Source organism: Pollicipes pollicipes, unplaced genomic scaffold (assembly GCF_011947565.3).
Source record: "Pollicipes pollicipes isolate AB1234 unplaced genomic scaffold, Ppol_2.1 Scaffold_7231;HRSCAF=8579_pilon_pilon_pilon, whole genome shotgun sequence".
Lineage (NCBI taxonomy): Eukaryota > Metazoa > Arthropoda > Thecostraca > Pollicipedomorpha > Pollicipedidae > Pollicipes > Pollicipes pollicipes.
Window position 1 is genome coordinate 31323 of NW_023597034.1, and position 25869 is coordinate 57191.

Consider the following 25869-nt stretch of genomic DNA (forward strand, 5'->3'; position numbering starts at 1 on the left):
CTTGGGCAGCTGCGTCCCGGGAGGCAGGGCTTGCTTCTCAGCCGTGCCACTGTCGTCAGGGCACCTGCACGGCGTTGTCCCTGGGCAGCTGCGCCCCGGGAGGCAGTGCTTGCTTCTCAGTCGTGTGCCACTGTCGCCAGGGCACCTGCCCAGCTCCGCTGCGGGAGGCGGGAGATCAATACCGATTCTGCAGCGGCTAATGCAGTGTCACGCCGACCGCAGTGCCCTTGTCAGGGCTGATTAGCACTTTAAGGAAATCTCCTCACTGTTCATTCACACCATGACAGCCGGCGTCTGCACAAAAGGAAAACGGCTCACCCACGCGGCCTCGTAGCGCCGCCGTTTGTTTTTCCGCGGTGTGTTTTCCTCGGCAGACGCTGATGTTTTCAGCTGGGTTGGGCGCAGGCTTGTGGTGTTCACAACTCAGGGCGTTACCGCCAGGGGCGGCCGCCAGACCGTGAGCAGTGGCAGTCAGGACGCCTGTGGTTGTGGTCAGCACGCGCAACTCGCTGGGGCCACACGTGGGGTTCGTCGTCCAGGTCCCATGTCCCGTGTGGGACCGTCAGCGAGGGAGGAATGGGGGGGGGGGGGGCCTGGGGGGGATGGGGTGGTCGGCGTGGGGCTGACAGATGGCGAATCCCTGTGTGACCGGCGGATGGACTGTGCGGCGGGCGGGGCGGGTAGGTGGGTTGGCGAGCGGGCCTGATGGCGCCGTGTGCGCCCGGCTGCGGCCCATCTCCGGAGCGGGAGATCGTCTGTCGGATGGACTGTGCGGCGGGCGGGTGGGTGGGTTGGCGGGCGGGCCTGATGGTGCCGTGTGCGCCCGGCCGCAGCCCATCTCCGGAGCGGGAGATCGTCTGTCAGATGGACTGTGCGGCGGGCGGGCGGGTGGGTGGGCGGGCGGCCTGATGGTGCCGTGTGCGCCCGGCCGCGGCCCATCTCCGGAGCGGGAGATCGTCTGTCGGCGCCGACAGCGGTGTCACCGGCGGTCGGTCGTACCCTGTCGCCACCGGTCGGACGGGCTGCAGGCGGGCGCGTTTCCTCCGATTACTGACGAGCCATTTGATCGCATGCACAACATGATTGCTAGAAGATACGTACGTCGGAGCTTTTGTTGACAACGTCAAGGACGAACCGGCGGCTGGTAGGAAAACACTAGAAATGACGGCATTTTGCAGGAAGTTAGCTGGCTTGTTTGTAAAGAAACCGAATTTGAGACAACGCCACTAATTGTGAAGGCTTCTTGCGACGATCCAATCCACAGGTTTGGACGCGTTTAGTTTCAGATTTAGTTTCTTTAAGCAGTTTGGGGCGCGTTCTGAAAAAGTTTAAATAGTTCCAGGATTAGATCGTTGGAGAGATTGGAATAGTTTCAGAACTCGATCCCCATCTCTGTTGCCGTCATGTTCGTGTTCTTTGATTGTCCAATTGACCGTCGATCGGCTTGTCACGCGCCAGTGAGTTTGTGGACATGACGTCTGAGACGGCGCCGGCGGCAGCTGGCGCTGGACCGTGATGTCCGGTGGCGACAGACTGCTCCTGGTCCGCCCGGGGCCGTCTGCGCCCTGTGCCTCCGGTGACGGCGGCGCCCCCTGCTGCAGGTGGTGGCCATCAAGATCATCGACTTGGAAGAGGCCGAGGATGAGATCGAGGACATCCAGCAGGAGATCATGGTGCTGTCGCAGTGCGACTCGCCATATGTCACCAAGTACTACGGCTCCTTCCTCAAGGTGGGTGTGGTGGACATGCCGCAGACGGCACAGGACAAACAGCAGACAGCGCAGGGCAGATAGCAGACAGCAAACATCAAACATCACAGGACAGACAGGAGGCAGCAGACAACACAGGACAGACAACAGACAGTACAGACGGGGTGGGCGGACCCCGGTCACCGTTGTAGTGTTATTCCACAACCGTCGTCTATCGCTAGAAGACGTTCTGCAGAGCGCCACCATTGTTGACTCACTAACAACTGTTGTACCTTCGCTTGAGATGTCGTTAGCACCGTGTATTGCCGGGCGAAGTTGGCATGACCGGTGACCTGTATCTGATGAGGCCGCAGCACCAGTCGTGGCCAGTCACTGCTGGCCACGACACTGGTATGGGGACGCGGCGGGTGAATGCTCGGAGTGACCTAGGAAAATCACTGGTCATGCAAGTGCCGCAAACGCTGATTTCAACGGTCCGGCCCAGTATTGGTCACTGCCGTCTTCATTCGTTGCGCCTCTTTGTACTCTTCGTTATGCGACACTTCTCAAAGACTGGCTTTGTCGCGAGCTGAAATCGCGCACTTGGATCGGTCGGGATGACCCAGTTTTGATGTGTTTGTTCCCTGTGTCCTTTCGTCACTAGAAGCGAAAACAAAACAATTCCCTGTTGACCACTTATTGGGAGATAAAGTGGATCATTGCACTACCACACCAGTCACGAAAGATCTTGTCGCCTTTATCTCGCTGGTTATTTAAGCGGCTGTCAAGAATTTCTGACTCAGTCAGGCTGCCAGGGGTTTGGGTTAGGGAGGGGAGGGGCATATCACGCATGTCTGACACCAACCATGGCTGCTGTTGTGTGTTTCAGCTTAAGGCGCCACATTTGTGTCATGTGCGTAAAAACAGTGATAGTCATGACAATATGTCAACGGAAAACGTAGCATATGCCCGTGACATAAATCGATAATATAAACCAAAGCACTCTGCCTAGCACTTTATATCTATGTGATACGTGACTTCATGACCTCATGCTTAAGGTGATAATGCTGACGTGCCGTCCGGGACGGCGGGTACAGGGCTTCGGTCAGAGCCCCTGGTGCTGACTGTGTGTTCTGTGGGCTGTACCCTGCCATTGTTACGCGCCGCAGGGGTGGCGCTGCCGCCGCTGTAACGCAGCGTACGCCGCCGGTTGCTGTGGCTGTGGGTATGGCGCACCGGCGGGGCGTTCGCTCCATGGCCGCGGTCTGCGCCGGCCCGCCGGGCCTGAACTGGATTCCCGGCCCACTCGACGACGGCGGCGCACGAGCGGCGCCGCTCGTGACGGCTTGTGACGGCGCCGGCGCGCACTGACCGTTCCCCGTCACTTTCTCCGCGCCGGCGCGGCACTCACGCGGTCGGCGGGCGCCACCGCCGCCGCTGCCGCTGCCGTCACTGCGTGGACGTGTCATGTTCGACACGGGTCGGGTCGGCACGGCAGAGCAGGCGGCGCCGCCGCCGCGCAGCCGGCCGCAAACACGCCGACGGCCCGCCCGACGAAGGCCGCGTCACGCCCGAACGGGCGTAAACACCATCGGGCTCACCGCCGAACGAAGGCCAGGCTGGGATCCGTCATGAGCTCGGCGAGGGCCACGGCGAGCGACGTGGGACGCACCGCGCGCGATCTGGACGGCCGATCTGATATCGTGCAAAGCACTGCTCGTTGTCGGCGTTTGCGGCGCGGCTGGGAACCAGCGGGAAGAACCGTTTCGTTTCGTGACATTTCCCCGGAGCGGTGTGATGAGCGGGTACTGGTTCACACCCGGCGTATTTTGCGACCGTCCAGCCGGCGCCGGCTTGTGAAGCAGCTGAAGAGAGCCGTCATGCACGCTCCCACCGGCGCGGCTCTCTCGGCCGCCGTGCGCGACCGGTCGCGTTCGGCGGACGTCGCCGACTTTCTGCGCTCGGTTCTCACGCGGCGGCCCGGTTGCGCGGCCGGCCTGCGCTGCTGCACGCCGCCGGCGGGGTGGCCGCGCCGCGCTGCCGCCGTTTCACAATGCGCCGGTTTTTGGCAGCCGTTGCCCAACGGACGATGGCCGCCGCCGGGCGAGGATCGGCTCGTGTCCGGCGGCGGTCCGTGACCCCGGGCCGTCTCCTAGCTCGTCAGCCGACCGGTCAACTGACGGGTCGGCATGCCGTCCGGCAGGGTCGCAGCCGTCTCATACGGCGCCGCCGCCGCCGCCGGTCCAGTTTTTGCGTCCGGCTGTGTGTCGGCCCGGCTCGGATGGCTTGGGCCGGGCCGTGTTTTGCCGGCGCTGGCCGGGTCGGTCGAGGTCGGGCGTGAGTCGGCCTCCGGCGGCCGGGTGATGCGTGCGCCGGCAGCCCGGCCCCGACGGCGCGCGCCGCGCCGCGGCCTCCGAGCCCGGCGGGGGGGCGTGCGACGCCGGGCCACGCGCGTGAATCACCGGGCCCCGCCCGCCCGCCGCCGCGGCACGTACGCGAGGCCTGCGCGTGTCGCCCCCGCCGCCTGTGCCAGGCAGATTTGCCGGCCTGATCCGCAGCCCCCGCGGCTGTCAGTTCGGTCCGGGCCGACGTGTCCAGTCCGGCCTGGTCCAGTCCGGGCGGCCGGGTCAGGTCTGTGGGTTACGGCTGTCGGCCCGGCCGGCGGCGGTGGCTGATGCCGCTACGGGTGTTGAACAGCGGCGCTCCCGCGGCCACCACCGGCCGCTTCCGGTGCGCTGTGCCAAATTCGTCAGCGCGGCCGCGCAGGAGCGGCCCTCGTCGGCCGTAGCGGTGACGCAGGCGTGGTTCGGGGCTCGGCCGCGAGGCGGCGCGTCGAGCGGCGGCGCGGCGTCCGCCACGTCCCCACGTACCGGCGCGGCGGGCGGCAACAGATGGTGGAGGACCGCCGGAGGACGGCGCGCCGTCCGGCGTCCCGCCCCTCGGCGGCGGCATGCGGTCCCAGGAAGTGGCCGCTCGCCTGGCCAGCGGAAGATAGTCATCCTCGGCACGGCCGACCGGCGAGGCTGGCCGGATGGGATGCGGGTGAAGGTGGAGGCAGCCGGCGCTCGCATTCCGCGCGCCACAGGTGACCCGGATACGGGTGCTGGCCACTGCACGCCGCGCACGGGCGCGTGCGTGCCGGTGCGCCCGTCGCGGCGTCAGCGACTGGTGCAGGGAGCCGCATGTCGCCGTGACCTTGGCCGGCCGGGGACCTGCGGCGGCCGTGCCATTGTAAACACGGCCCGCCCCGGCGCCGTGCAGATCGCGCGACCGGCTCGGGTTCGGCGCCGCCCGGTCGGGTTCGGTGGACGGCACCTGAGCGGTGCCGGGGCGGTCAGGCCGGCGCGGGCGACGCCGGTGCGCGGCCAGAGGCTCGCTGAACGCCGGCTGGCCGCGGACGGCCGCGGGGAACGGCGGCGCGGCGACACGCCCGGTCTCGGGGGCCGCCGGGCACGCTGGGAGACGCCTGGCGCGATGGTCAGGCGGAGGCGCGGGTCGCACAGTGCGCGGTCGGGGCGACGAGGACGACGGCTACTGCGGCTTGTCGAACCGGTCGGCAGCGCGCCCGGGGAGGGTCCGATCGCGACCGGCCGCGGTCGGAAGAGTCGACCTATTGCAGCGCCGTCGCGGTCCGCGCCCGGTGGGACGCGGTCGATGGGGCCCGTGGAGCGAGGCGGCGACAATGCCAGGCGGGCGCGCTGCGGCGCGCTGCGGCGCGCTGCGGCTGCCAGCGACGGGTCGGCACGTACCGGAGCCGTCATCGATCATCGCTGGGCCGGCGGACAATCTGCCGGCGATCTGTTGACTCGGGCCGGCCAGCGCCGCTGTTGACTCGCAGACGCCGACGTAAATAGGCGCCCTCTGCTGATGGCGGCGCCCCGGACGGGGTGCTCGCCCGGAACGAGTCTGGGTCCGCGAGTGCGGCAGGTACGGCTGGGATGATCGTGGGAGGACGAAAGTAGCCTTGGAGTTGCTTTCTGCGGCCGATGAATGCGAGTAGCGGTGGCTAGTGTGAGGGTTTCTCACCGGGATGACATGTCGTGGCCATATGCTCCGCGGCTTGCGCTGTTCCTATTGGTAATAGAAACACCTCCCCTGTACGACGTCCGCTATGGATTCTGACGCTCTCGAACGAAACTTTGGCTCACCTAGGGGTTATGTTGCATCCAGAAACGACCGCTGCTTAATGGATGAATCAAGCGCGACCCCATGCGTGCCCTGGGACAGGTTTTTCACTCGTGTTTTTGCTGTTGTAGTTACGCGCGTTGCCTTGACGTGCAGCCGGGGCTGTTGTCGGCCTCCAGAAAAGCCCGGCCCTGCGAGTGGGCGTTTTTGTGTGTGTTGTTCCGCGCGTTGCCTGGTGCTTGATCCGCCCCAGCACCGTTATGGCCACGGTGCGGCCCCGCCCGGCCGGCCCGTGTTTATGTGGTGTGTGTTCGTGGCGCTGCCTGTTGTGAAGTCCGTGGCGCGCGGTCGGCACCGGCGCCGCCGGGGCCACGCCGGCGTTCCGCCTGCTGAGTCTGTGTGCAGGTGGCGGTGACAGCCCAGTGACCCAGCTCGGCCGCCCGGCGCCCGCCGCGCCGCGCCGTGCCGTGCCATGACGCCGTCGTCGTCCGGCACCCGCTGGCCGCCGCCTGACCCGCGCACGTCCCCGCAGGGCACCAAGCTGTGGATCATCATGGAGTACCTGGGCGGCGGCTCGGCGCTGGACCTGATGAAGGCCGGCAGCTTCGAGGAGATCCATATCTCCATCATCCTGCGCGAGGTCATCAAGGGGCTCGACTACCTCCACTCGGAACGGAAGCTGCACAGGGACATCAAGGGTATGCCAAACCTCTGCTGCGCTTCACTCCTGCGTGTCGTATTTACCTTCGTGTACATTCCGTGCTGTCTTTAGCTTTGACTGACATCCAGCGCTTTGTCATCGCAATGTCCCACCTCGACTCGCCTTTCACTCTGATTTCACCTTGGGTGCTTGCTCCTTGAGGGGGCTCCTCCGAGGAATTAGTTCGTAATCTTTCACGTAAGCTGTATCACCCGTTTTGTTTGCCAAGATGCGCGCATATGTCAGATGGACTCATCACGTTTGCTCGTCATGTTGACGCCTCCGTGGAACTCCGTCAGTGCTTCTTCGCAAGTTTCTAGTACTTTGTTCCGTGACACCGTTTTGCTATCACCTCGCGAATTGCCTCGCGAGATTACAGCTCTTTGAACTCGTGTCTCGATTTGCATCCCTGGAGCAATTGGATCAGTGTGTTGGCGCCGTTGTCGTGACTCCCAAGCCCTTAATCTCATTTGGCCTTAATTGCCGCGGTCTACTGGGAGCACTTCGGCGACGTGTTCTGTCTTGCCTAACCCGCCCTGGTCTGTGCCGTCCTGCTCTGCACTGCCGACGTGTTCTGTCTTACCTAACCCGCCCTGGTCTGTGCCGTCCTGCTCTGCACTTCGGCGACGTGTTCTGTCTTGCCTAACCCGCCCTGGTCTGTGCCGTCCTGCTCTGCACTGCCGACGTGTTCTGTCTTGCCTGACCCGCCCTGGTCTGTGCCGTCCTGCTCTGCACTGCGCCCAGCTGCCTCTTCCTGCCGTATCGTGTCCAGTCCTGTCTCTCCCCGCTATTCCGTCGGAGCTTGTCCCCTTCCCCCGTCTGTGTCGTCCGGTTTGTCCGAGCGACGGTCCGTGTGGCGGTCCGTCTGACGCCCCCCCCCCGCAGCGGCGAACGTGCTGCTGTCGGAGCTGGGCGACGTCAAGCTGGCCGACTTCGGCGTGGCTGGCCAGCTGACCAACACCACCAGCAAGCGGCAGACGTTCGTCGGCACGCCCTTCTGGATGGCGCCGGAGGTCATCAAACAATCGGCCTACGACTCCAAGGTGAGGGTTGTGCCGGCCGGCGCCGGCCCGGCCCCGTCAGTTGCCGAGGCGGCGCGGCCGGACCGACGCTGTGCTGAGGTGTGCAGCTGACGGAGCGGCAGCGACAGGGCCCGGATGGGTGTGTATCAGTGGGGATTGGCGCTGCGTCGTCTGTGTGAAGAGACGGTGGCAGGTGATGACGTTGTGCTGGTGTACGCGGGTCGGCGGCTGCTGAACGTCGTGCTGCGCGTTTGATCCGCGGTCTGTGTAGTGTTCGGCGTCTGGGGGCCGGCAGGTAACTACACCATCCGGCATGTGTCCCCCCCCCCCCGCTCCGCCGTGCTGGATGGGTGCCGGGGTGGAGTTTTGGTCGGAGGCGGTGAGGGGCGGGGCCTCCCCAGAACTCCGCCGGCGTGCCGAGACCGCTGGACTGCTGTCCGGACCGGACAGGACCGGCTCTAACCGGTGCGTCGCCAGCCGGCGACGGACTGCAATTGATTACTGGGCCGGAGGCGCTCTGGTGGCGTCGCCACGGCGACGCCTTGCAGCCGGCCCCACGGCCGTCGCTCCCGGGCGCTGCCAGCCACGCGGCCCTTCCTGGAACGGGGTCCAGTGTTTAGGTCCCAGCGGCGCCCAGGCCGGCGTAGCCGGGAGACGACGCCGACGCCGTGGTCGACATATCTGCGTCGTCTCCACAGGCATTGGCGCGCTGACAGTGTTTGTTCATGTGCGTATTGTTCGTGGGTCGTATGGCCCTTCCAGAGGATGAGCTGTGCGTGCGTATTTATATGCGCCAGATGATGGGAATGCGACCCCACCACAATGTGCCCTGACTCGAGCCTACCTGATAAAGACATGAATGACGTGTGCGTGCGTGTGCCTCTTGCGTTCGTTGTTTTTCGTCGACAGCTCGCTTCTGCGGGATTGAGCGGACTGTTAGCCGGCCGGCCGTCTTCTGCGCGTGTGTACGCTGGCCGTGGCGGCGTCTCACCCGGCCGCTGGCGCGTGCCCGCAGGCGGACATCTGGTCCCTGGGCATCACGGCCATCGAGCTGGCCAAGGGCGAACCGCCCAATTCGGACCTCCACCCGATGCGCGTGCTCTTCCTCATCCCCAAGAACAGCCCACCGCAGCTGCAGGGGCCCTACACGCGCCAGTTCAAGGAGTTCGTGGAGGCCTGCCTCAACAAGGACCCGGAGAACGTGAGTGGGTCGGGCGCGAGGGCGGCGGCGGCCGCCGCCGGCCGACGCCGTCTGGACGGCGGCCGACGCTCCGGACCGGCGGCTGGAGGCCGGGCGGGTTGTGCCCCGGTCGCGCGTGGCCGGCCGGCCAGGCAGGCTGTGTGCCGGTCTGGGGGCGGCCGGCGCGCGCCCACGCGGGAGGCCGCGCGCCGCCTTGTAAGGCCTCGCCGGGGCCGGCGCCCGCACTTGTGCGATTTCCCCCGGGACCTGGGGCTGGAGAACGGTCAGGGCACGGCCGGTGAACTTTTGGACGTCCATAACTGGTGGAGTGACCACTGCTTGGCGCCTTGCAGTAGCCCTGGACTATCGCCCGATATACGACAGTGGTTTATGCTCCGGGCTCGCTTGTAGTCGCCAGTAGGAGCGTGCCCGCGAGTGATGGCAGATAAGTGACGTGATGCCATGGAACGTAGACCGATAGCATGATAATCAATTCGAAAAGGGGAGCGAGCGCATGACCAACGCCGCTCGCATCATGTAAAGTTACAATACTCCATACTAATACACCCACGATAGACTTCAGCGTGGTCGAGGGACCCGTTTTGGTCAGACACAGCCGATGCCGGATTGGAGCGCGTCTCGTGGGATTGGGAGCCGTGTTCGGCTCCACGTTACGCCCAGGTGTGCGGGACGGCGGGAGCTGGCGGCTCTCGCCGCGTCTTGGGTGGTGCGGTGGGGCGCTCATGTGGCTGATCCGCTCCCCGCCCCCCCCCCCCCCAGCCGGTCTTTCCGTGATGACGGGGCGGGCGCCCTGTGGCGATCCTTATGGAGCTGTCTGCACCGCATGAGCCGCGCCGCCGTCCCGGACGAGTTTAGAGGCGTGGGCCTGGTCGCGGCACAGGGCGGATTTGCTCCGGATCCGACCTGCTCGGCAGTCGGGCCGGTCTTGGCGCGGTGGAACGTTATGCAACAGCTGCCGTATTGGTCCACGAGGCATTCTTTTGTCCGACGCCGTGACCTCGCCGACAAGCGTGGTGGAACGTTGCGCGTTTCGGCATTCTCTGCCTTCTCGCGGCGTCAGCGCCACAGCGGGGATTGAGGCGTGCGCGTGCGTGAGCATTAGCCAACGCAACTTTCGCTTTTGAGGGCGACTGAAGCGCGATGGCCGTTACCAGCTCCGTGGAAACCGCCCCGGCGCAGCGAAGGCCGCGCCCAGCCGTCACGCCCGTCCCTGTCCGCAGAGGCCGACAGCCAAGGAGCTGTTGCGGCTGCCGTTCATCCGGAAGGCCAAGAAGACTTCGTACCTGATCGACTTGATTGACCGGCACAAGAAGTACAAGATGACCAAGCAGGACGACTCAGACAGCAGCGAGGAGACCGACTCGTGAGTAGCAAGGGACTCAGTACCGCACGTTCTCATCGCCGCAACGCGCGACCAGCGCTACACGCGGTGGGGCGGGTGGCTGTGTGGGCGCGCGCGTGACTCTCGCGTCATAAGTGGCTGCGCTGGTTATGGAGCAACCCGATGCATCCGGCCGATATTGGGCCACGTTGTAGTCTGTGCAGGAAGGATAAAGCTGCGCGGGACTTCAACCTACAGGCGACGAGGGTTCGCCGATGTCGTGAATGGGTGTAACCGCCCGCGGTGGAGATAACCGCATTCCTACGCTTGGCCTCAACCGGTTGCTAGGTCATTGGTTAGGCGCCCTATTTCAAACCGATTCGGAGAAGTTGTATGGGCGTATTTCCGGCACGTTGGATGAACGAGCCCCTTGCATTACGTAATGACGTAATCACGTCACTTGTGGTTTGTTTGTTTAATTGCGTGTTCTGCGCCCAGCAACAGGACATGTGCATGCTTCGGTCACGTGATTCTGGCGTCGTGGTTTAAATTCCTTTTAATCGCCAATCTAATGTTAAGTATCGTGGCTCTCGAGCACCGCGCCGCATCGGCACACACTGGGAAAATGTCACTGATCTGAACAGCCAAAACGACAGTGATTTGTTGACGTCGACACAATTAGACAGCGATGGATGATCTAAGTGATCTTTTAAATCACCATTATCGCTCGCCAAGCCTGATTAACAACGCAACCGCGTTTACATTCTGAGACGAACATTTTCATAAGCTTTTCCAGTGAAATGCTCGTTATTCGCTCGAGCAATTCAGCGGCTCTGTCAGTTTTATCCTGCCATCGATTGCCGCTGATGGCTTGCTTTAATTAATGTAATCGATATCTGAACGTGGCTACCTGCGACGTGTGACGAATTGAACGGTTTAGAGCACATTATGGCCATTAATCTTGAATTATCTGGTACGAAATAGGCTTTTAAGTTGTATTTGCATTGGCTGGTTACGCAGTGTTCTTGCACTGCAAAGGATTGAATGATTCTGGGAAGATCGCGCTACAATGTTCTTTTAGTGTGCGAAATTCTCACCAGCTTTTAATGATCTTCGTAGATTATGCAATTGATGGGGCAGGCATGAAGTGCGCAAGGGGCCGGAACACTCGGAACTTCAGCACTCGTTTGTATTCCTATTCGTCTGGAGCTAAGCTAACACTCTGCTACTTACGTGCAATCAAAGCGGACACGTTCGCCACCCCTTGGCCCATTTCTGTCCGACTGTTTGCACAGTGGAACATGCAAACCATCGTCGTTGAGTCATGACTAATGAACTGTACGTGGGGCCCGTTAAGAGGCGTGGTTGGCTCATGTTCTGGCGATGCGCGGATACATGACGTACGCTGGGACTCACTCGGTGTGTGTGACAGACGTGGCCGGCAGCCGACCGGCGGCGCGCCGGGCCGACCCTCTCGTGGTTCGGTGCCGCGGCCCGCCCGCCCCCTGCAGCCTGACCCGTCTCGATCCGCAGCCCGCCAGGGGGCGGCGCAGTGCTGCGACGGCGCGGCTGCAGGAGAGCGCGCCGTGTGACGGCTGTCGCCTCTTATGGGGCCGCCGCGCGAGGCGGTCCAAACCCGCCGGTCGTGCAGCGACCATGCGTGTCGGTTGTGGCCCATGTCGATGATTGGATCATTACTTATTCGGGGTGCAATGAGCGCGGTACCATGCGTACCGGATAGGGCGGGATAGTCGACGTGATGTCCTCAGTCGCGACGGGGTCGCCTGTGGGACGCCCTCCGCTGCGCTGGAGTCACCGGCCGTGCTGACGCCGGCCGGCGCCGATCGCCCGCAGGGAGGGGTCGCGGAACGACTCCGACCTGGACGAGCCGTGGGTGCCGACCATCCGCGGCCCGTCGTCGGGCCGCCGCCAGACCGAGCTGGACACGAGCGTCGACAACGGCGGCAAGGCCGACCGCGACATCGACAGCATGAACCACAACAACCGGATACCGCCCCAGGTCATCACGCAGGTCAGTGACGGGGTGCCGGGCCATCACTTGGAGCTGTCAGATACCGTGGTATGTCAGGCCGCCGGGCAGCTGCGTTCGCCCGCAGAGCCAGGCCCGTGACCCGTGCGTGGCGGTGTGCGTACCGTTTTCCTGTGGATCTCGCTGGGTTTGTGTCGCCGTCCCGGGTGGATCTAGCTGCGTTGTGTCCCCCCTCACCCCCTCCCCCTCCGGCCTGCAGCGTCCCGTCCAGCCCCTAACCCGCGCGGTCCGTCCCCTCCGCAGCTGCAGAACGGCTCGGCGCTGCCGGACGTCTCGCCGCTGACGACACCGACGCCGCGGTCTCCGGAGAAGGAGACGCCGCCGCCGCGCAGTCCGGTCAGTGGCGCCGCCGGGGCATCGACCGGGGGTCACCCGAGGCGCGGCCGGCCCCGGCGCGGCGGGGCGCCGCAGACCACGTGCGGGGTAGAGCTGGCAGCCGGTTGCACACCGGTTGACCCGTGTTGAGTTCGGGACGTGATGAGATGTCGCAGGTGGCGGACGACGCGGTCGTGTGATCTGTTGTGGTCGGTCAGAGCGGTCGTCGCGACCTGCCTGCGTTGTCGGGTGTCGTCGCCGTGCTGTCCGCCGCTGTCGCCCGCCGTTGTGTCGGCGGCATGGCCCGTGTCGGGCTGCGACGCCGCGCTGACGCGCCACCCATGTCGGACAGACGCGGCCTACCACGTCGGCGCCGCCGCCGCCGACCGAGCACCGCCGGTCGGTGGCGGAGAGCCCGGCCGAGCCGGCGACGCCGGCGGCCGGCAACAGACGCCGCTCGTCGGGCAGTCCGAGCAAGGTCGTCAGTCCCACCAGCCAGCACCCGAACCGGAGCCGCACGCTCAGCGGTGTCATCCACCCGCTCATGTCCGAGGTCGGTACACCCGCAGGCGGCCGGCGAAGCGAGGGGTTGGGGGTGCAAGTACTGCGCCACAGGTCGGGCTTTGTTTCCCAGTGCAGGGCGACTTGCAGGGGCTCAGTTTCCACACGGGGATTGATGATGCCAATGGAAGCGGCGTTGTTGACCCGACGGCTTTCATTACTTGGCCGCGTCTAGGCCGAAGTCAGCACCTGGAGTAACGGCATGCGCTCCCTCTGGACCGGGGGCATTCTTGACGCCCGTTGTGCATGACTGTGTGTGATAGCGGCGGCCGGTGCGTGACCGACTGCGACCGTGCCGGCAGCTCCAGCGGCGACACCGGAACAGCTACCGGGCGCGCGACTCGTCCTCGCTGGCGCAACGCACTGACGCCATCGACGAGCTGCGCAACGCCTTCGAGCTGGCCGAGCGCAGCGCGCCCGGCATCAGCGACCAGTTCGTGCAGCAGCTGATGGTCAAGCTGGTGCCGAGCATGGGAGAACAGCGCCTGCGCGCCGCCATGGACCGGCTGGCGCGGTGAGGCGGCGACTCCCGGGCGCGCGCGCCCGCCGCACCCGCCGGCCAAAGAGTGCTTGTGATAGCGGCGCCGGCGGCCCGTCGACGCCCGGCAATAAGCGAGTCCGCGCGCCGCTGTACATAGCGAGACAGACTATTTTGCCCAGTCGAGAAGTGATCCAGTGTTGTTGACTTTGGTCGCGAGTCGCATTCCTTCGCTCACCGGGCGGCAGCGCGCGCCCGCTCGCTCGCGCCGAGGTCCGCTAGTCGCCGGCCCGCCCGCCCCACCACGATGAATCCGCCGAGAAATCAAAACCTGCGAGACTAGTACGACCGACGCCGCGGCGACGGGTCGCATCGAACAAACGTGGGGGCCGAGCGCGGGACGGGCCCGCCCGCCGCCGGGGCGGCCAGCCCGCCGGGGCGGCGCCTCGCGGCCCCGCTCGAGTCTAGAATATATTTATTGGCTGGACGCGCCTGTGCTCGATTGACATAGCGTTGTTGATTATAGCGACAATTATGTGTGTAACAAAATGTATATACTAATAACAATACAATATTTGAGCGCGCAGTGCGTGGGTTTCGTCGGAGACCTCAGAGAGGCGCGTTGACAGAGACCCAGGGTCGCAGTGGTTGATGTTCTTAACACTCGCACAGTAATTGCAAAACAAATTTATCATCTTTGAAGTCAGACAACAAACTTATCGACCGGTCTTCGGACCCGTCAAGACCAGTCTTCGGAGCCGCTCCGACATTCATCGGCCCGGCTGTGCGTCTCTGCGGACTTAATTAATCAGTCAGTTTACACACGCCATTCTCCCCTGCACGGGAAGGCACGGCACGGTTCCCTCGACAGATGCGTCGCCCGGGTCCGGTCCTTCGGAGCCGGACGCAGACGGAGATCCACTGACAGACCCACAGCGGTCACACAGGCTCAGGCGCTGCCGGGGTCACGCCGCGGGTCGTGTCTGCCGTGGTCAGACCCCGGTCACCTTCCAGGCCAGGCCTAGTTCACATTCGGCTGATCCTTCGGACTGGAGGTGGCAAAGACCTTTAACAGCTCCTCCCGACCTGGCCGAGGTCATCCCAGGCCCGGGATCGTGCCAGGTCAGGTCACACGTCCAGATCGTCGTCGGGATCCTCCTCGTCCCAGTCGTCGGCGGCGTCCGGCTGGTAGAAGATCTGACCTCCCGACCCGGCCTCCTCCCGACCCTGCTCCGGCCTGCGGGCAGAACGTTGGACGACTCCAGTGCGACCTCGAGCCAGACTGCCACGGAAGCAACGGCAGCCAGACTGCCACGGAAGCCACAGCAGCCAGACTGCCACGGAAACCACGGCAGTCAGATTGATACGGAAGCCACAACAGCCAGACTCCGCGCTACAAATGTACGTTGAGAGCAGTGCCGTCCTGTTGTAAAGGCAACAACGACGCAACTAACAGACCGTGATCCCCAAAATGCGTGGAAAATGTTGGGGCCGCTCCACTAAGTCAAGAAATAGCCACCAACGGGGTATTCTCGTTTTCCATGGCGGATTAACAAGCAACAAAAGGTTAGAAATGAGCGACGCCCATAGCATACACATGAAATACAACTTGTCATAGTGAAACATGACTGCCGGTGCAATTACAACTGTCATTGATTGAAACCAACTCTTCACAACCACGCAAGTGTTTCAAAGTTTACTGAATACAACAACGCCAAAGAAGCATTTAAGGGATTGGGCTAACTCAAGGTTTTTAATTTTAACTGCCCAAAATATTTTAATTCCAAAAGGCCGTTTTGCACAGGCTGCTCGGCAGGCGCAGGACAAAGGACATGCCCCTTATGCCACTTTTTGTTCGGCTGATGACGCCATAAGCCATGATTTAACGTACTGGTGTATGCAGCGACCACATAAGGTACGAACCTGCAATAGGACCCATATAAAGCCAAAACTAGAGGCATATTGAAGCATTGAGGGAGAACAGCTGGTAAAACTATACAATCTGAATTTGCAAAACATGACGCTCTCTGACATACGTATCCAAATATTAGTCTCGATTAATATAACGTCCCTTAATGGCCGAAAAAATGATTCCACCACTATCAAAACAAGAGTGGATGCTGAACCTTATCAGCTTACGCGCACGTTGTCTTTGCTCAGCTTGCCCGGCACATCAAACACGAATAGCTACGGCGACACAGGGCCTGGTTTCAAAGGAAGCCACCAACCAGCGCACTTCTGATTCCCCACGCATGAACAAGCGCTCCATAAACAGCTTGGATTTGTACTTGCAAGGCCTTTCGGAGGATGATTTACGACCCACATTGTTTGCCTTTTCCGGTCCATTCACTCGCACGTGGTGATTAACAAATGCGCAGTTTCGTAGTTTGGTTGTGATGAAACCACGCCCTGATCTACCTGCGAACGTGCGTGTGCTACGCATGCAGGACCTCAGCAACGGCCGGTCGGAAAAGGCCGAAGATGCGGCCGGGTGGCGGACAGTGGCGTCGATCTACGTCCACGAGCCTGGGCCGCACCGCGTTTGCGGGGGCCGTCAGTAATGCTGAGGCATGTCTGTGGAAAGTATCCATAATTACGCACCCGTCCGGGGCGACCGCCGAACGGCCTTGCGGCGCGGCAGGGCATCTGCCAGCGGAGCAGTGCCGCACTGGAGACTCACCTGAGGTGAGGCGGCACGAGCCGGGCCTTATCTGAGCTGGGGCAGCACCAGCCTGGCCTTATCTGAGATAGGGCAGCACGAGCCGGGCCTTATCTGAGCCAGGGCAGCTCGAAACGGGCCGTATCTGGTATAGGGCAGCAAGAGCCGGGCTTTATCTGAGGTAGGGCAGCACGAGCCGGGCCTGACCTGCGATAGGGCAGCACGAGCCGGACCTTACCTGAGGTAGGGCACCACCAGCCTGGCCTTATCTGATCCAGGGCAGCTTGAACCAGGAGGTATCTGGTATAGGGCAGCAAGAGCCGGGCCTTACCTGAGGTAGGGCAGCACGAGCCGGCTGCGCGCCTGGCGCTCCTGCTCCGACAGCTGCAGGGCTGAAGGTGGTGAGGCCGGTGGTCAGCTGGGCGGCCCGGATCGGGACCCGGAAGCTGCAAGGGGCGAGTTGGGGCCGCCGCGGCTCACGCGGGTCACCTGCAGCCCGGTGTCCAGGACCACCCGATCCTCCTGACGGGGACACGGGGAGGTCAGGACCAGTGACAGGGGTACAGATAACCTGCAGCCGGTGTCCAGGACCACCCGCTCCTTCTAACGGAGACACGGGGAGGGGGGGGGGGGGGCGTCACGACAAGTGATAGGGGGAAAGACCACCTGCAGCTTGGTGTCCAGACACACCCGCTCCTTCTCATCCGATCACGGGAAGCCAGTGAAACAATGACGGACACTGGGCCGCAAGAAACTGACCGCAAGAACAGTCTAGCACGTTCATGAAGTCATCACGAATACCAAAGCATTTATCTTTGAATGCATTCTCACAACTTTCGACATGTTTTTACTCCAGCAATACATAGATTGAATGATTGATTGAAATTAGGGATCGAACATATCACACGCACTAATAACGCCCATCGTTTGTAAGCCATTTCTGTCACGTTCATTCCCCATGCAAACAGTTCCCAAAACACCTCATCCACGTTTGTGGCTGACGTGGCAGCGGCCCGGCGATCTATGCCGCGCGCGCGCCGCTCTGAGCACACTGTACGTAACAGCGTATCGACCTTGCCGGTCCTGGAGCGGCAGGGTGACGCTGATGGCCACCTCGCGTCCCGTGCCCTCCACCGCCACCACGTGACTGGCGGTAGTGGGCAGCTGGGCCAGCCCACTCCTCACCGATGGCGTTCTCACCCACCGCCAGCACCATCTGGTGGCCGGGGCTGGGGGAAACAGGCCGTGGTCAGCGCCATCTGGCGGTCCGAGGGGGAACGGCACATTGATCGTCGAAATGTTGGGGGCGAGCAGTTTAACAAGTCGGTGGGTGAGGTGTTAGTTATGTCTGTTAGCATTAGCCCAAATGAACTACAAGGAACGAAAAGATGACAAAAATACTGCTTTGTGCTCGCTGTCAACCCGATAAATAACACTTAACATATGGCAGTGCTCACTCGTCCTTCAAAGACCACTGGCTGGGTCAGATCCCAGCTCACCTCTGGGCTGTGGCCCGCTGCACCACACCACCTCACCCCTCGCTGTGATCCACTGCACCACCCCAGCCAGCTCTGGCTATGACCTGCTGCACCACCCCAACTAGGCCTAACCATGACCCACTGCACCACCCCAGCTCACCTCTGGCTGTGACCCACTGCACCACCCCAGCTCACCTCTAACCATGACCTACTCCACCATCCCAGCCCACCTACTGGCTGTGACCTGTAGCACCACCCATGGTCACCCCCAGCTGTGACCTGCTGCACGGCCTCCAGCTCATCTCCGGCCATGACCAGCTCCACCCTCATGCTGACCTACCATAACTTGCCACACCATCCCAGCTCACCTCTGGCCATGACCCGCTGCACCAGTCGCAGAGTCGGCCAACACCAAGCCAATGCGCCAGACACGAGGCATCCTCCAGCACCATCAGCTGTGCAGGCGGGCCAGCGGCAGGCACAGCTGCCTCCAACTGGGCGGCCAGCTGGGCAGCCGACTGCCAGCAGCCTGGCTGTTCATCCAGCGGTCGGCAGCTGAGCAGTGGCTGGCCAGGCAGCTGCTCCGGCCGCTCGCCGCTCGGCACGAACGTCACGGCACCTGCTGCTTGCAGCCGGTACAGCACGTACCCCAGCAGCAGCTGGCGCGAGCAGCTGGCTCCCACATCTGTGGGCAGCAGCACAGGCTGGTGGGAATCTATGTCTGAACTGTCTGTTCCTGTGCTCATACATGAACCACTCCCCTAGGCATGGTGTGAGGTATGGTATGTGAAGAAACTTTTTTGAGAGTGGTAAAGTTTAACTTTGACCATGTCACACTGAATGTGGTTGGAATTTAATTATGAGTCACGACAGATGACCACAGTTTCACATCACGTGATACAATACTTGAGGGAAAAATAGCTTTGACTGTGTGAATGGCTTGATGTAGGGTGTGGTCTGTCACTACAACAAAATGTGGTGCAAAGCACCTCACAAAAAATAAAGTGAAGCATGCTTTGGGGTTAATGACCACATAAAATATTTTAATTCCCAAATGACCATGATGGCCCCTCTCTCTCCTCCCAACACACAGAGATGGATCCTTATCTTGTACCAGACATGAGAGCTACAGCATCAAAAGAATAAATAGTGTAAAAACTGTAAGCATCCTGAGGCATGGAGACATGCATCATAGTGTCATTAATGAATGTTCTAACTCCATGCTGCAATATCATTATGGCCTTTCCTCATACTGCTTACTAATCACCATGACCATCTTGCTAAACAAAACAGCAAACTGCCAGGTATCAGCACCAAGTACATATCACAAGCCCCAAATAAAGCACCAGCCAACCCACAAAATTAACTTGGCCTTGAAGATCCAACTCACCAATAAATAATACTGATGATCCATCTGGTTTGCAGACAAGACTTTCTCATACATTGTGCTTCCACAAGTCTAGTCCTGCGCTGAAGATTAAGCTGGAACCATATAATGATGTCATTGGACAAAGTGCAACATGTGTACTGTCTTCATCAAATGGTAGCAAAGAGAAAAACCATTCCATATCAACTTTCCATTTGCAACACAACCTTCACTATGTGATGAAATCTGATCTGCAGCCATGGCTTTTAAAAAAGCCTAATGACACAAATAATGTATGCTAGTCTACACAGTCACAGTCCAAATGTGTGTCAGTTTAACGGGGACATCACACATTACAAACGCTTTCAGTCTGCACAATACCAATACTTTCTATTTAATTGATTGCCTCAAATGTATCTGAAACCAATAGCATGGCCATACATAAAATAAACATGCATGGAGAGGAGGGACTTCCATGACACATCACCAAAATATAACAAAGGGAAGGAAGATTTTGGACTGCACAATGTGTTCACACTGTTACAAATCCTCAAAATACCTTCTTGATATTACAGAATAATCAGGGTGAGGGAGGTTCTTCTCCAAACACAATTGTTACCACAGGGAGGAAAACATGGAAAAAATGCAGAGGTTCTAGTCCAAGCACATGTGTTACCAGGGGATGAAAACATGGGAAAATTAATGTTGCATATGAAGGACCCAACATATAATAATACATGCATGTGTGTTCCGAAATTATGGAAGGGTTGGAATGGACATGACTCTCTCACCCCACTTACGTGGAGCAAGCACCTGTTTTTGAATCCTCATACGCACATCTCTACAAAGAACAGTTTAACATTTTAAGAGCAAAAAGCTTTAATGTTTAATGAGCTGTTTAAGCCTACGCTTGATATGCACTGGGCGGATATCATTTATGACATTCCTCACTGAATCTGCCCATCATTTGAGACTGTTTGGCCACCGGACCGGGAGCTTGACCAGATCGAGACCAGCGATACAACTGACCTTTTTACTCCTATCACTACAAAGCAATGCAAAGTTATACAGCGCTGCACGGGTTAATAGGTAAATATTGGCACCTGGTCCCACACTTCGTAACATCTCAACCGTGATTGTATCAAAGAATATTACACTTGCCTTGCGCCCGCCGCTCATGCAAGTAAGTGACGTCATGGCAATACCATAATATACCTACAATGAAAAGTAATTACAATGCTTTACGTAGTACGAATTTGATTTAGCGGGATATTCAAATTTCAAGTCTACGGCATTATGATAGTCTTCTCATCACCATCTTTAATATTGAACCAGTGCTGATGGTACTACGGGGGTGCCTAGGATGAATGGTGCTGTCACCCCCGGATGAATGGTAAGCAATACAAATCGGATGTGAGATATCTCAATGCATATGGAATGTAGTTGGGTGGGCTCACACGTGACATTATATCCCAAGGTCATTTTGAGACGAGTCCCACAAGCCATAGCCCCACCTCCAGCACGATACGTAGAGCCAGGTCAACCCGCAGGGGCACCGGGGTCCCAGCTCCGGTAAGGGTGAACAGCGCAAGCTGCTCCTCTCAGGGCGTAGCGACCCTGCCGGTACGTGAGCTCCCGCTCCTTGTCTCGCCCGCTCCCTCCCCACTACCCGCTTTCCCGCATCTGACCCACTCATCACTCCTAATCCTCGTTTTATCGGGGTTGCCGTGCCCCCTCGCCCGCGTCCCCGGGTTGATCGGATCCTGGTAGCTGAGGGGCGCGTCGTGCGGGTCAGTCGCGGCTCGTCCCAACACTCCACTTCAGCCAGGATATCCGGAGACGCGGGGGGGTCCGTGGGGCCCCACACGGGCCTAGCGGCTTGTCGCTCACGCTGCGACTGGGTGCTCCGTGCGGGCCTCCGCTTGGGTCGCCTGGCCGTGCGCAGCGGTTTACGGGTCAAGGGACGGCGGCGCTGAACCACGGGTCAGGACGGGGAGGGGTCCTCCCCGGTTACCCCTGGCCGTGTGGGAGGCGTCGTTCGCCCCGTATAGCACCGGCGTAGCCCTGGCGGTAACCACCTCCCGAGGGAGTGTTGGGCCGTCCACCAGTTGGGCTCCGTGGTGGGTGGGGAGCCCCGGTGCCGAAACTTCACTGAAACTTGCATGGCATATTATAACCAAAAAACCATTCGACCCCCGAAAGGGGGGAAGGACCACGTTCATAACAGGAAGCGAGGGGAATCTTCGTCATCTCCCCGAATTTTGGTTTTCAAGTGACAACGAGACCCTCGTCTCTCTCGCCGTTTGAGCGAATAACGGGTGTGATCGATTTGGAAATGTGGTTCGGCGTGCGACAAATTGCGTGACGGAGGGTTAGAGGTATAGTTTGCTAACGGGGCAGAGGCTGATCGTGCGAGGGCTGCAGCCGAATTCACGTACCGCGTTCGGGACAAGGATGGCAAACGAAGCGTTTCTGTACCTGTCCGAGTGACACCACACCTGTCAAAAAAAAAAAAAATGCATCCAGGGGAATAATCAACTACTTTGACTTGCATGGCGTTCGTGAAGAAAAGATCGCTGACGAGTTGTCTGTGTTCGGCGTCACTGCTGCACGTAGGATCTCCACTAGAAAAGGAAGTGGACAACTGCCGACAAATAACAGCATCTTGACTTTCAATCGCCCGGATCTGCCTTCTGAAACGCGTTGGATACGCATGTGTCAAGGCGCGCCTTTTCATTCCGAACCCCATGCGATGCTTCCACTGCCAGCGATTTGGCCATACCAAACAGTACTGCCGCAACAAGTCTGCCTGTGGGAAATGCGCTTCTTCCGAGCACACAACGGAATTTTGCGATTCAGAGACAGCGTGCTGTGTGAACTGTAGCAAAGACCAGGCTCCGCACACGACTTACGACCGCACGTGCCCAGCGTGCGTGAAGGAAAAAGGAATTATCTCGATTAAGACCACTCGCAACATCTCTTTCACGAGGCCAAAACACTGTACGAGGAGAGCCACCCTCGAACATCATACGCCGAAAAAAGCTAAGATCTCCACCACACGTCCGACCCCCCAACGATCAAATGACCGCTGTTCAGTTTGTAGCGCCCTTGAAGTCCTTTGGTCTCTCGGTTGTGTCAACGAACCAGGCGCTGGACTCCAATCTGGCAGCCCTGGATCCCCCTTCCTCGCTGGAGCGGTCGAAGGAGACCGTGCTGCTAACCTCCTCGCCCCCCACAAGGGTTTCGCCATCGGTGGCAGGACGGTGGTTGGACGGTGGTTCGGCGTGACCGGGGTAACCAGGCGCTGTCGGCTGCCCTCCTGTCTGCCAGCCCGACGACTAGTGCAACCTTGGCGAGCGCGAGCTCGCGAGCGGCAGACACGCTTGAGCGTCACGAGGCAGACAGGCGCGCCCGTGAGGCAAAGCGGGCACGCCTGGCTGACCAGGAGCGTGCCAAGGCAGCCAACCGGCTGTCTGGAGCGGACCAGGTGACCGCTTCAACGGGGGAGACCCTCCCGCCGCCCCGAAGGCGTGTGAAGGCCCCCGCAGGCCCCTCCGATCCGCGCAGAGGCCCGCCTATGGGTCCTCCGCCACCACCGCCACCTAGGACCACGACGTCGCCGGCGCCGGCCCCGTTTAGGACGGGGCGCCCGGAAAAGCGTGGCCCGCCGGGGCCGATTTCGCCAACGGATGGCGGTAGTCCCCGAATGCGCCCCGGGATCCGCCCGGTCTCTTTGGGAAACGGTGCTGAAGACAGGACCAGCAGCCATCGGCCGGGCTCTAGCGCTGCTGAGTTCTTTTAAAACATTACAGTGCTTTTAAAGCCCCCTCATTCAGTCGGCCTTACAGTGGAACTGTAGAGATGTAAGGTCAAGCACCCAGGACTTGCAGACAATTTTAAGTGCGCACTTCCTGGTAGCCGCGTGTCTCCAAGAGTCCAAGTTGGCGCCTGACGCGGCCTTCAGCCTGAAAGGGTACACTACATTCCGCACTGACATGCCAACAGACACCGTTGCTTACGGTGGCGTTCTGTTGGCTGTACACCAAAGCGTACCTACCACGGCGCCTGGTGTTAAGAACAGGACTTGCAAGCTGTCGCCAGCATCGATGAATTTCAACCGCCGCACCATAACTGTCCGCTCTCTCTACTTACCACCTGCTGTTTCATTTTCATCTGGAGGACTACGAGAGTCAGTCTCTCAACTACCTCCCCCTCTGTCCGTTTTAGGCGATTTTAATACACATCATACTGTGTGGGGGTGTGCTTGCACGAACACTCGCGGTAGCCTATGTGAGGCTTTCGTGCGTGACGAAGGTTTGTATGTTTTAAATACAGGAGCGAGAACGCATTTTACATTGTCATCAGGACGATCGTCAGTGCTAGACCTGAGCATTTGTAGTCCGCAGTTGGTACCACACTTCACCTGGGATGCTTCAGAGGACCCCCTTGGAAGTGACCATTTTCCGGTCTGGGTTCGGTACCGTGATGGTACTGTTCTTGGTACGCGAACTCAGCACTGGAACTTGAAGAAGGTGGACTGGAGCGGATTTGGTACCCGCCTAGAAGAAGTATTTTCTAACGATTCCGACTCTGCGACGCCGACCGCGGAGGAATTTACGTCTCGTGTTTTGGACGCGGCAAGCGAATACATTCCGGATGCCCTCGTCGCATCCCTGTACCTTGGTGGAGCGACGAGTGTCGCGACGCTATTCGCGCACGTCGGAGAGCTTTTAGGGCTTTTGACCGGAACAGCAACACTTTAAACCTTTTGGCTTTCAGGCAAGCACGCGCGGCCGCACGCCGCACTATACGAGAGGCGAAACGTGCATCATGGCGCAGCTACGTCAATTCACTGAATCGCCACACGCCGACACATCACATGTATGGGGCCGCATTTAAAGAATCGCTGGATTGCACCCACCAATCTCACTTCCCGTATTGCGAGTGGGAAATCGAGACATCACTCACCCAAGTGATGTCGCGGAAGCCATTGGGGAAGCCTTGTCAGAGCGTTGCCGAAATGGCACCTGCGATCCACGGTTTTTACGACACACGGTTAGTTTTTACGACATGTGAAACTTCGCAAGTTAATTTTCATGCAGATGACATCCTACCATACAACAAGCATTTCGCTATGATGGAACTTCAAGCGGCCATTCGCTCACCGCGTAGTGTTGTGGAGGGGCCCGACCTCATCCACGATGACATGATACAGCATTTTCCTCCCCGCATACTACGAGCGCTGTTGGCCCTTTTGAACCGTATATGCAAGTCAGGCAGCTTCCCGCCAACCTGGCGAGAGGCCATAGTAGTGCCTATTTTAAAGCCCGGGAAAAGTGAAACAAACGCCCTTGACTACCGCCCGATCGCCCTTCCATCCTCGCTTTGTAAGCTCATGGAAAATGTGCGGCTCTCGTGGACTTAAGAACGTCAAAACTTTTTTACGAATGCTCAGTGCGGATTCCGTAAGAACCGGAGCACGACTGACCACATCTTAACTCTTGATACCGCAGTGCGGCCGGGTTTATTAGCAAACGCCATACCGGCGCCATCTTTTTTTAAATAGAAAAAGCTTATGATACCACGTGGAGGCATGGAATTATGATGAAGTTACTCGATTGTGGCTTCCGCGGTCACAAGGGAAAGTTTTTACAAAACATTTTTGACTGACAGATTCTTTCGGGTGCGTGTTGGTTCTTATCAATCCGACAGGTACCCACAGGACAATGATGCGCCTCAGTGCAGCGTATTAAGTGTCATTCTTTTCGCAGTGATGATAAACGATATAGGGGACACGCTTCCACATGGGATCAGCCGTTCTCTGTTCGTAGACGACTTTGTTATTTGGTATATCTCATCGACCACTCGCACGATAGAGCGACAGCTGCAGCTGGCTGTCACACGTCTGGAGAAGTGGAGTGTGCTCAGCGGTCTCCGGTTTTCTACATCGAAGACAACTGTAGTTCATTTCTGTCGTCGTCGCCGTCACTGTCCTGATATGGAAATCAGGCTGTATGGGCAACGCGTCGCCAATGACAATACTGCGAAATTTCTCAGTATAAAATTTGACCGACGCTTAACATACCGTGAGCACATAAGAAATCTCCGCGACAAATGTTTAAAAGCTCTTAACATCCTAAGGTGCGTGGGACGTACATCATACGGCACTGATAGGACACTCTTACTCCTATATCGTTCCCTAATTCGTTCAAAACTTGACCGCCGCTGTTTTATCTATGACGGTCCATCAGACCTGATTAAACGTATTTTGAACACGGTGCATCACGCCGCACTACGTATCGTCACAGGGGCTTTTCGGACATCGCCCATAGATAGTCTGCTGGTGGAGGCTCACGAGCCCCCACTAGCATTGCGAAGGCAGATGCTGGGACTGCGCTATACGTGCAAGCTGGCGCAGTTCCCAGATCATCCCACCTACAAAGCAGTGTTTTCGCGTAGCTTACGAAGGCTTGTCCTACGTCAGCAGTCACCAAAAACTTCTCCCTTTTGTGTACGAATGAGAGAACTTTTAGACGCGAGCGGCCTCGACCTACGTCGTGTCATCAGACCTAAACCCATGAAGACTGCTCCTTGGGAGCTAGCATCGCCAAGAGTGGATGTTCCGTTATCAAACATGCAAAAGCAACGCGTTCTCATGACGGAAGTGTCAGTCGCAGCCTTAGAGCAAATAGTCTCCTTTGACGCATACGTGATGACTTATACGGATGGTTCGAAAACGGATGCAGGTGTAGGGTGCACTTTTGTGTGTGGATCCACAACACGGTCATTCACACTGCCTTCACACGCGTCGGTCTACACTTCCGAGCTTATAGCCATCAGCAAAGCTCTCTGTTTTATTGAAGTGGACGATAGCAATCTGCATTTGATTCTTTCCGACTCCTTGA

At 59.4% G+C, this 25869-nt stretch overlaps 1 protein-coding gene and 1 long non-coding RNA gene across 4 annotated transcripts in view; one reads left to right on the forward strand and one right to left on the reverse strand.

The window, feature by feature from the left end:
• LOC119109440 (serine/threonine-protein kinase 26) overlaps window positions 1-14003 on the forward strand; it is a 41651-nt gene extending 27648 nt beyond the window's left edge. For all 3 annotated transcript variants that reach the window (XM_037233060.1, XM_037233059.1, XM_037233061.1), the window contains exons 3-11: window positions 1602-1730; window positions 6346-6511; window positions 7399-7556; window positions 8551-8736; window positions 9957-10099; window positions 11912-12089; window positions 12351-12443; window positions 12775-12975; window positions 13286-14003. In XM_037233060.1, the coding sequence (XP_037088955.1) occupies window positions 1602-1730; window positions 6346-6511; window positions 7399-7556; window positions 8551-8736; window positions 9957-10099; window positions 11912-12089; window positions 12351-12443; window positions 12775-12975; window positions 13286-13501 (1470 nt within the window). In that variant the 3' untranslated portion in view covers window positions 13502-14003. The remainder of the gene's footprint in view (window positions 1-1601; window positions 1731-6345; window positions 6512-7398; window positions 7557-8550; window positions 8737-9956; window positions 10100-11911; window positions 12090-12350; window positions 12444-12774; window positions 12976-13285) is intronic.
• A 97-nt stretch (window positions 14004-14100) lies between these two features.
• LOC119109441 (uncharacterized) lies at window positions 14101-16550 on the reverse strand. The gene is made up of 2 exons (XR_005095414.1): window positions 16452-16550; window positions 14101-14698 (listed from the first exon to the last, which is right to left on the reverse strand). It is a non-coding gene; the product is annotated as an uncharacterized LOC119109441 (long non-coding RNA).
• Window positions 16551-25869: the final 9319 nt, after the last annotated feature.